At 37.7% G+C, this 10,628-nt stretch overlaps 1 protein-coding gene and 1 long non-coding RNA gene across 2 annotated transcripts in view; one reads left to right on the top strand and one right to left on the bottom strand.

Moving 5' to 3' along the window:
• The window catches only part of LOC147164654 (uncharacterized), a 30,473-nt gene extending 29,893 nt beyond the window's left edge, over positions 1–580 (top strand). The window contains exon 3 of the long non-coding RNA XR_015096681.1: positions 335–580. This is a non-coding gene — a long non-coding RNA (uncharacterized LOC147164654). The remainder of the gene's footprint in view (positions 1–334) is intronic.
• A 691-nt stretch (positions 581–1,271) lies between these two features.
• On the bottom strand, positions 1,272–7,961 carry il7r (interleukin 7 receptor). Its single transcript, XM_086091543.1, has 8 exons — positions 7,779–7,961; positions 6,584–6,707; positions 6,300–6,454; positions 5,831–5,982; positions 5,606–5,759; positions 5,431–5,536; positions 5,281–5,353; positions 1,272–4,212 (listed from the first exon to the last, which is right to left on the bottom strand). Exons 1-8 carry the CDS (start codon positions 7,906–7,908, stop codon positions 3,859–3,861), a joined length of 1,248 nt encoding a protein of 415 aa, XP_085947669.1. The 5' UTR covers positions 7,909–7,961; the 3' UTR covers positions 1,272–3,858.
• Between the last annotated feature and the right edge of the window lie 2,667 nt (positions 7,962–10,628).

Raw genomic sequence — 10,628 nt, 5'->3', positions numbered from 1 at the left:
TCGTGAGCAACACGTTTATTGCTGTTGTTTGTTTGTGATTCAGATGATTTGTGAGCACAATATAAAAATATCACCTTTCAGAGTTAGGGGAGCCTATGTTTACCATTCCTCTTTAAACAAAAAGTTATGGCACAGTGCCAAGACTGCAGAGGGCAACAAATAATTATTCTAATTTGTCACTGACACACACAAAAAACAACTTTTTGTTGTTGTTGTTGTTGTTGTTGTTGTTGTTTTGTCTGTTTTTGTACGGAGACTTTCATTCTTCTGCTGTGGCTCTCTGCAACTATGAAAAAATAATGATTAATTAATTTCAGCTTCTTTTTTCTTTTAGGTTGTTCAGGATTTGAAGATGACACCTGATCTCAGTGCTGGCAGAAGCCAATTTTTGCATAGTTGTTTTTATCGATTGATCCTAGTAATCCGCAATAATTCCTGTCTTTACATAACCGATAAAAATGACTACAGCTACAATCTAGTCTGCCAATCTACTACTTTGACTCAATTTGACCAATCAAAGAGCCTGATAATACATGTATAAATCCTTCATTGAACACAATAATATTTTATCCTGTAACCACCACTGTGTGATTTTTTTTTTTTTTTAAATTTTTTTTTAGGATTCACTGTGAGGGGAATGAAACTAATAATAAACTGAATCATCACATACAGTCCAGTCATTTCTCTGATGATTCACGGCATTTCTTGGTGACAGACGTCAGAGATCACAATTATTTTTCCACAGAATTTTTTTAATTTATTGGCAAAAGTGACCAACGTACAGTAAGACTGGCACACACATGATGATGTTAACGTCTTAACCCATTTGACAGAACACACACGAAGGTAAAAAAAATAATAATAATTACGTGTTCATTTTGTTATTTTAATAATTTGGAGTACAGCTTTTTTTTTTTTTTTAAATGATACTTATTTTAAGCTTCAGGAATCATCGTCATATTTTAAAAAATTATATAGCAATGCTATTTCACATGGAAATTCTATAAAACATGTGAACATATTGTAATATGACAAATGTATTTTATGTAAATAAATATAAAACATATGCATATAATATAAAACATGTAAACACATGTATATAAAATATGATACAAATAATCATAATATTAATAATTATTATTATTAAGATTGATTTATTTTTCAGGACAATACGTCATAGACAGCTCTAACTAATATTTATCTCTCTCTCTCTTGCAACTAATTGAAGTAACCAGACTCTTTTAGACAGCTCTTATTGTGATGCAGTACAATTCATGTACAAATACAACAAACTGTTCAAAATTGACTCTTATTATCTGTGTAAAGGCAGTATATAGAAATATTTGATACAGTTCATTTGTGTGGAGCTATTCTGTAGCATGTCAAGTCGAAAACAAAGTCATACGGGACCAACAGAACTTTAACAAAAAAAAACAAAGACAAATCATAAGTATTGATAGTTTTGTTTTAATGCTTTCATTATTTTATTTGCTGAATGAATGGCTGCTAACTGACCATTAGTAAAGCATGCAGTCTGTTTAAGCTATCCACTTTATCTTGATATTTTTAATCCCCTTGAGGAAATCAAGCACACACACAAAAAAAATCCAAACCCCAGTGAGGCAGATTTACACATGAAACAAACAAAAAAGGTCATTTCCATGTCTTCAGTATAGGTCTAAGAAAATATTAATTACACGTAACACCCGTTATATATCATCAGCAGCAAAATGGGCAGTGGTAGAATTGAACAAAACAAAACAGACATGTTTATAGCCGCATAAACATGAGGTATAATTTGCAGCTTTGAGCAAATGCGATTGTCGCAGCAACACATCCTGTTCCATATGTCCACATCCTGTCCCATGAATAAGAATAATAACAACAAAACTTTTTTTTCAAAAATAATGAAGCATGCTGAAATACCTTCAGAAAATAGCAGCTTTGCAAAAAAATCCAAAAGGGGCTCCCCTGGCGAAGGCTCCAATTGCCTCGTGTCATCTCACACCTGCTACAAAGTCACACTTAACTCATCAGTGAGAAGTAAAGTTATAAAAACATACGATTCATACAGCATCAAAACCTCAGAAACACATTGAAGAATTAAGCTGCATTTACGCTAAATGGTGATGTGGCCCAGTTCAGATATGTGTCATGATCGTGGAGGTAGATCACAACACATGGAATCTGTCTGTCTCAGACGTTTGTGTGTAGTTAGAGGCACATGCAGGATCTTTTGGATTTCAGCCATTGCCAAAAGAACATACAATATGTGGTTAAGGATACCCGGGTTCAATCCCCTCCTTCACAATCCGGCCAGCAGAGAGCCCTAATCAGGATAAGGATGGAGCAGAGCAAATTTCAGGACGATGAAAAATGTTCTTCTTCTTGTTTTTCTTCACTAGATAAGTAAGCATGTAGATATCTGATATGCGGATATACAATGATAAAAAAAAAAAAAAACACACACACACACACCGTTAAATATGATTTAAATATGCTACATAAAAGGTGCTTAGACATTTGAGTAGCGGTAAGCAAAAAAATAATTACAGATGACAGCCAGTGGAGTAATGCCAAAGTTATTTATATTTAAACTAAAGGAGGAAAAGTTAGCCAACGAAAAGGTTTGTAACAGTCAGTATGTGTTATTATTTGTATTTGAACTTATTATCAGTTGTTCTAATGCGTTTTGGACATCTGTGCAAGTAAAGTTGTTTCAGGTTATGTCTAATGAATCAGATACATTCCAGTGTGATTCTTCTTCTTCTCCTCCTCCTCCTTCCCCTTCTTCTACTTCTTGCAGTTGGCAAATACTTTTAGATTTTGTTTTGAACGTTTTATTGCTTTTAGGGAATTTCTTTATTCACAAGTGCAGATATTTCAAAACAAAACCGTGTCTGCTCCACTGGAAAAATTATTTACTACTATTTTGTAAATCTTTGAAATTGGTTATGGATAGAAAAGCCCTTCATTTAGTTTCTTTATTGGAAATATTTTATCTGTTGTAGAAAGTCCTCTTACAAATATAATTTTTGTTGTTTTTTTCCCTTTTATTTTCTATGTTCAATTATATTGTTAGAATGCTTATGCTCAATCTATGTCAAGTAACTTGTTATTTGATCATACACGAGGGCCTTGTTTGTTTGTATATAATTGTTCAATTAAAAAAAAAAAAGTTGGCAAATACATTCGGTGCATTAGCTATAACCGACCATTTTCTTCCTTTGGCCACAATGCGACACGGGATTCCAGTTTAGGTCAGCCATTTTAAACTAAAACCTTTTCAGTAGTTAACGGCGGAACTTTTGAATCCAAACACAACTCGTTTGTTGCCGTCAACATGATTGAGCACCGGGGATTTTGGGTGCCAGTCCGAGCTCTACTGTACTTGGTCTCGGGTTTTTGTCAAATACATTTCGTGACAAAATGTTCTTACACTCCTGGTGCTATTTGTGTCTTTTTTTCTTATTCACGATGCTGGTTTCGGTGTAACTTATACTCCGGGATGACATATTCCAAAAAACACCACTTTCAAATATAAATATAATATATAAATCCTGCCAAAACGAAGCCATCATCATATCGTAGATTTAACAATTTGGCCAAATCTGTTATTTCCTGTCTCACGCAGTTGCAGTCCGCATTGCCTAACAAGCATCACAAGAACTTGACATATCTGAGGAATTACTCAACAACAAATGTCAAGTTGATGGTAGTGCCAAAATAACCTGTGTTCGTCTTTCTGCACTGACAACACCAAAGACCACCTCCTCTTACCAGCGGTCTCTTTTCTGGCTTACTTGAAGACGGTTTCCATTTGGAAGTTTAACAAATTGTAGTTCCGCTACCTTTGTCCTACTTGACCTGGCAGAAACTGGACATTGTGACATAATCCTCCTCCTTTTGATGGATTCCTAACGCACGAGGCACGGAGTCCCCTGGGCTGGCTGCAGAAGTCGCCACAAGCGGCAAGCTGGCGCTCTGAAGGCCGTCTTCTCCATCGGAGCAGCTGGTGTTGTGCGAGATGGAAAGCTCCAGTTCTTCCGTGCTGGTGCTCCAGTCAGAGTTTTGCGTGGAACGGGGGTAATTGGCCGGTGTAGGATCATTGGCTGCACAATGAATAACCAGGACTCTTTCTCGCTCAACTGTTTCTGGGTAGATTTTAAGTGTACTGAACTCCTCTGGTTTTATGTTGAGTAGAAGGGCAGCCTGAAAACAAAGATTGACAAGAAAGATTTGGATTCAGGTAGCAAATAAGTAAGGACTTTAGTTATACAGTTCCAGAAACGTAACAATCTGTAGTACGGCACCACGCCACATGGTGGCGCCTCTTTGTTTTGTCGTGACTTTTTCGTATTTTTGCCAGGGACCTCAGTGGTCCTGTACAGAATTGTACGCTTTATCATTATTATTTTTTTATTTTTTTTATTTTAAAAAATTCTAGAGAGAGCTCAGTATTGTTCATTCGGTAATCTTACCGATTCAACCTGTCATCATCATTGCTCTCTCTCTCTTTTTTTTTTCTTTTTTTCTCTTTTCGCGTGAGAATTTGCGTGTGTGTGTGTGTGTGTGTGTGTGTGCATATGTGCCTGCGTGCGAGTGTGTACTCATTAATTCACCTAAAACCTATTAAAAATCCCATACCGTTCACCTAAATCGAATACTTCAGAATCCAGCTAGACTCGTGAGGTTGTCAGGAGACCCGAGGAAGGATCAAAGAAAATAAATGAAAGTGAAATCCAGCACTGTACGCTTTATCGTGACGCGTGATAGAGCAGTGTTCGAAGAAAATACTTGATGAGGAAACCTTGACTAAGAACCTTGAGCTGGCTGGATGCAGAGAAACTTTGACGTACTGACAAAAGTCTCACTCAATAACACCAGGTAGGACCATACTCAATTCTATATGACAAAATAAGCACGACAAATAGAGGACCTGAATACAGTAGAGTAGATTCTGAAAAACATAATTAACATCGCATGGGACAAATACAGGACAATAACAACACGACATCATGACCCTAACCCAAAAAAAACACAGTCACAACAACAGTAATGGTTTCCAGCTCCCCTTAACCATACAATAGGCACCCTCTTCCTCGACATCTTAAAGTCTGTTTTCTTTCAGTAATTTAGCTAGAAGTTGTAAAAGTCGGTGACATCTCCTGGCCAAACGACCAAAAGAATAGTCAAAGATGCAATAACATGCCACATTGAAAGCTGATTAGTCAGAAACAAGGGACATTAAACGTTTTTTGTGTTTCTCCAAGAACTCACCTTATTGGGTTTGCAGTTGTGCACCAGCTTGGGTTTAGGATGCGGAATGCTGGGCCACATGTAAGAAAATATCCTGTAGAAAAACTGCATTTGTTTGTTTGTGGAATTATCAATAAGAGCCGGTACGTTCAAAGATTTTGAGATTCCTACTTTTTTTTCCAGAAGAATCCCAAGCTGGACATCAGCACCACCAAAGACAAGAGACACGCAATCAGCTTCCTTGTCACTTTCTCTCTCTCGTGACTATGTCTCTGTTCTGAGGATCAATTGATGGCAAGCTAATGTTACGCGTCTTATTGAAAAGCAAGAAAGTAGCATTTCTCACCATCAGGAATGGAGAAAGTCAACGCGTTGCTCCATTCGCTCCAGCTCCCCTTCAGAGAAATGTGTATTGCTCGCACTTTGACGTGATATTTTGCGTTTTTACGGAGATGCTCCATGTCGATGGCCATCTTATCTGATGCAGACACATTTTGAATCTGCGGTAAAAAGATTGGGAAGTGGATTACGTTGATGCATCCCGAACACGGGCGACTTAACCCGCTATTACCATCTTCTGGCCGGAGGTCCAAATGACCAGCTGAAAAAGCAGTTTTTCAACTTTCAGGTAGTCGTTCTGGTAAGGAGTCCGGATGTAAAACACAGCCTGATTTGACTCGTGCATGACGGTTACGTTCCATACCTCGGGACTTCGAGGTTTAACTGCAAGGACAACACAAGCAAAGTCAGGATCTGAAAGTCAACCTAGTTCCCTCTTGACCAGTGACCCTTCAGTCAAATTTTTTTAATCAGTATTTTTGTCTGGATTATTGCTTAACCGTTACCTTCTTCTGGTGAATCTTAATCTTTTTTAAAATTCCTTATATTACTATATTTTTTAATTACGTCCCCCCCCCAATAACCCCCCCCCCCCCCACAATGCAGGATTTCAGGCTGTTTTCAATGAAAAAGAAACATATATGAACATTTTCAAACCTAAAAGACACTTTACAAGTCCTTGTGATCTTATGAATTGTTACCGATTTTCATCAGTTGGATTGTTTTGTTGATGGTATTGCCCCCCTTCAGACAGATGGTTAGGTTGAGCCTGGCCAGGGGCTTCAGTTCGCGAGAGGTGACCGAATCTCCCGACCTTGTCAGGCATTTTAATTTCTTCTCTTGTGGGATGGTGAAACTAGAAGTACCAATAAACAAAAAAAAATATTTAAAAAAAAAATCATCATGTTGATGCCAAACCATCAACACAAACTCTCAGGTTGGCTGTCAGTGACAGTCCAGCTTGCTGTTTATCCAAAACATTTACCACACGATCATCGACACCACGCCGTCATCCTCATCTTCGTCGTCCTCGCTGCTACCGCCGGTTAGTTTGCAGGTTAAACTGCTTTCTACTTTGGCGATGTGAGAAGTGCAGATGATTTTGGATTCTGGACAAGAGAAGAAAGAAGACTTTAACTCAAGCCATAGATTTGCTAATGCAGTGAGAAGCTCAGTTATGTATTACCATGGAAACTTTTTGCCAAGGACCCTCTGCAACCCGAACACATATTAAACTTAACTATCATGAGGAAAAAAAAGTTGCAATATTACAGCAAATTAACTTTTTAGATAGGGAAAAAGTTGTCATGTTATGAGAACAAAGTCGTATGTATTTTTTCCACACACGAAAAAAAAGAATAACGAAATTGTAATCTTGTGAGAATAAAATTGCATTTTCCAAAATAACGTCAGTAAGTTGAGCAAGTCATTTTCAAAAATACAACATTCTTCTTTTAATATTATGCCTTTTTATTCTGCAAAAGACAGCTGTATGTGCAAGGCTTAAGGCGTTTTTTTGTTGTTGTTTTTTACTCGGAGCACAGTGGCCTCTCTGAAATTTTAGGGGCGCAAGTAAAACAAATTTAGGGGAGGACCCGAATCACAAATCAAAATTTTCGCAACTTAATTATTTTAAGTGAAAGATTTCTTCTTCTTTTTTAAAGCAAATTTATTAATCATGCGCGAAAAGATGCCATAATTTACAAAGCAAATAATATAATAATATAATATAAAGCAAAAGTACTTTTCCTGTAATAATACAACTGTCGAAAGAAAATTGCTTCATTCTTACAAGGATGTCAGATTTATGCAAACATTTTTCAATTATATCAGAGCTTTTAATTAGCCTAAAGCTAAGACAGAGAGGATTAATTGCTTTATTCTGTTTGTTTTATTTGCATATGCTGACATTATGCAATGTCCATACAGAACAAATTGCGCAAATGTATCAAGTCCTAACATTAAACAACGATGATGATGAATGATTAAAACAGAACAAATCATCATACTTTAGATGACTTTACTATTATAAACCACCAATACATTAATAAACCTGCATCTACAAAAACGTAACATCAGTAACATTTTGCTTATTTCTCAAATGCAATCATCTTCATCTGTTCCACGCAGCCGGACGACGTGAGTGATAAAGTGCAAGTGTCTTGTTGTATTGATCAAACCATTGTTGGTCTCTCCCAGGTCAGCGTCTCCCGCTCCACTCTGAGCCAGACAAGCCGCTGGCAGCAGCAACAGCATCGGCAGCATTGGCAAGAGCAGCGGCGGCTCGGCCATCCGGCAGCCAAACAGCATCTCGTCTGCCGTCGTCTTCTTCTTTGGCTGGCAGCTGACAGCTCTTCTCGTCAGAGAGGAAGAGGACAAGAGGGAGGAGGGATTTGAGACTGCAGACAGGATGTTCACAACACAAGATGGCAAGTTTGGCGGCACCTTCCTTGAGTTGAATTTGTTCCGTGATTTCAAGTCAGTGTTGTATGAAAGGCAAAAGTTGGATAGCCTTCATGGGTTTATTGTTAAGACTGCGATCTAATGGAAAAGCCTAATTGTTCCGCCTGTCACTATACGTCACTGGCATAGATAGATGAGCAAGGGTGTATTTGTAAAAAAAATTATCATTTTCTGACAAATTTCCCGCAGCACCCTCGATGATTTCTCCTAGCTATCTATATACAGCTATGGAAAAAATGAGATTTTGAAGTTGTCTGTTCTGAGCTCAGGTTAGCTTGGTTGTTAACTGGCTAGCCGTTAGCTAGTCTGCCTATAGTTGAGTGTTTGGGTGTCATTTGTGGCCATAGCAGCTTGTATATGAACGTACTTACGCTGTTTTCTCAATAACGCTAGGCTGTACTAAATTAGCTAACATCGATACCTTGAATTGGGCATTGTGGACATGCTGTTGCGCTACGTCACTTAGCATTTCTTTCCATTTTGTTAACGTCTTTTCATGGGTTAAACAATCCCAAACTTTGAACATTATCTGTCTTTTATCAACTCTCCTAGCTCACCGCCATCTTGCCAACTTATTTCCACAGAGTGGTGAATGAGACTACAGTAGCATTAGTCCATGGGGGGAAATTAGCACAGCGAATCTTCGAGGCAGAGATTTTACTTCTACTTATATTTTAAAAATCAGATTATCTGATTAATCATGTATTCCTTTGTCATAAGACTTTGCAGTACATATTACCAAGTCAGTCAGTTTGTTGACAAGCTCGAACTTTTAGTGCAAGTAGAGTGTCATGGACTCAAAACTCAAAAGCATTGCTGGTACGTACAACAAAACCCAAGATTCAAATTGACAATTTTGATAATTATGTCTCATATCTCTTTAATAGCATCTGATTGTTTTCGGACTGGCTGTTCCGTTGTTGTCATCTTCTACCTGTAAACTATCAACTTACGAGGATGTGCAGAAAAGGCGATGGCCTCAGCTTTGGTTACCTCGGTTACCACGGTTTCCTGGACTTGAAGCTTAATGTAGTTTTGCTCAATAGCAAAAGTATAAAGAGTAATTGTGCAACACCCATAGCTTGCTTACTTATGATCATGTTTGATGAGTGCAGAAAGTGCCGCAGATTGTGCTAATTGATAGATGAGTTGTAAAATTTTTACGTCAGCCACCTGATGGTTGTGAAAGGATCTTAACTCATTCACTGCCATTGACGCCTATAAACGTCAAAAAATAATTTTATCTATTTCTATTAGTTTAACAAAAAAATCCACTTTTGTTAACAAGAGTATGAAAACCTAGACATTTTTGTAATAATATTTTTTTTGGGGGGGATTGTTAAAAATTAGGGGTGTCAGGTGATTAACATTTTTAATTGTAATTAATCACATGACTTCAATAGTTACTCACGATTAATCACAAATTTTATATCTGTTCAAAATGTACAATATATATTGTTAACAGAAGTAGAAAAAAAATGTTAAACTAATAGAAATAGTTTAAATTAATTTTTGAAGTCTATAGCCGTCAATGGCAGTGAATGAGTTAAAATCAAAAGAAAATGAAAGGGGGGCAGGGTGAACCAGCTGGACAAGACAAACCTTGCAGACATTTTTAGCATGATTCAACTGAAAAAAAAGCTACTTAATAAACGTCTGTTTTGTTTCTACAATGGGATTTGATGTGGGCGAGGGTTTGGAGCTTTGACGTTCATTGTCTGCTGATGATGACTGCTTTCAACAGTGATCCAAATTTGAGGAAGTGTCAAAATACAGTAACACATATTTTGCATGTTTTGTGAAAAAATGACATCTTAAGGAATACAGTTAAGTGCAAAGTAAACAGACTCCAGCAACTCGCCCCCGCCAAACCACACGCCTGAGGTTTGTATCTCGGCACAGCATCGCAAAACATCATCAGCTGTGGTTTTAGTGTTTGGTTGCCTCCCACCCCTGCATTGATAGGAATCTGATGAGCCACCTGTTTACGCTGCTTGCCGCATTTCTGGTGGCCTCAACATGCTGAGACAGACGAATCGCAGGCGTTATAGGGAGACTCGAGGAATCCGGGACCAGGAAAAATTCATTTAGATAATCCAGCATCTTGAAATAATACAGTATTTATGCCACGTGGTAGTATGTAGGAGTAGGTCAGGTATTTGTGCATAACCAGGCTTGGGACTGGCAGGAATCGGAGCTGCGCCGTTTGCGTGAACGGGACTTGCTTGAAAGTTGAAGGTTAAGACCTGAGCCTTACTTAAATACAGAATGTGACTTACTCCCACCTCAGTTATTAAATGGTAGGACAACAATAAAACATGAACACAATCACGCCCACACTCTAGCTGGACCGCGATTTTACTGAACTGAATTCAATGCTCTAAGAAACACCACAAGTGACATTAATGAACCACAGATAATAACAGAAGCATCTTAAATCATTCGCTGCCATTGACGGCTATAGACGTCAAAAATTCATTAAATATTTCTATTTAACATTTTTTTTCCATTTTTGTTAACAAGAGTATGAAAACCTAGCAAAAAAATGTTTTGTACATTTAGAACAG

The sequence above is a fragment of the Leptonotus elevatus genome, chromosome 12 (assembly GCF_054856555.1).
Source record: "Leptonotus elevatus isolate MCC_2025b chromosome 12, RoL_Lele_1.0, whole genome shotgun sequence".
NCBI classification, from domain to species: Eukaryota; Metazoa; Chordata; class Actinopteri; order Syngnathiformes; family Syngnathidae; genus Leptonotus; species Leptonotus elevatus.
This window is presented reverse-complemented; position numbering and strand designations above follow the sequence as displayed.

Excerpts from the sequence above, each read along its gene's own strand:
- il7r (XM_086091543.1), bottom strand. The coding sequence starts at position 7,908 with ATGCTGTTTGGCTGCCGGATGGCCGAGCCGCCGCTGCTCTTGCCAATG. Across the intron at positions 6,708-7,778 it reads CCTGGGAGAGACCAACAATG|AATCCAAAATCATCTGCACT; the intron begins GTTTGATCAATA and ends TCTCTTGTCCAG. Across the intron at positions 5,537-5,605 it reads GACTTTCTCCATTCCTGATG|AACAGAGACATAGTCACGAG; the intron begins GTGAGAAATGCT and ends ATTGATCCTCAG.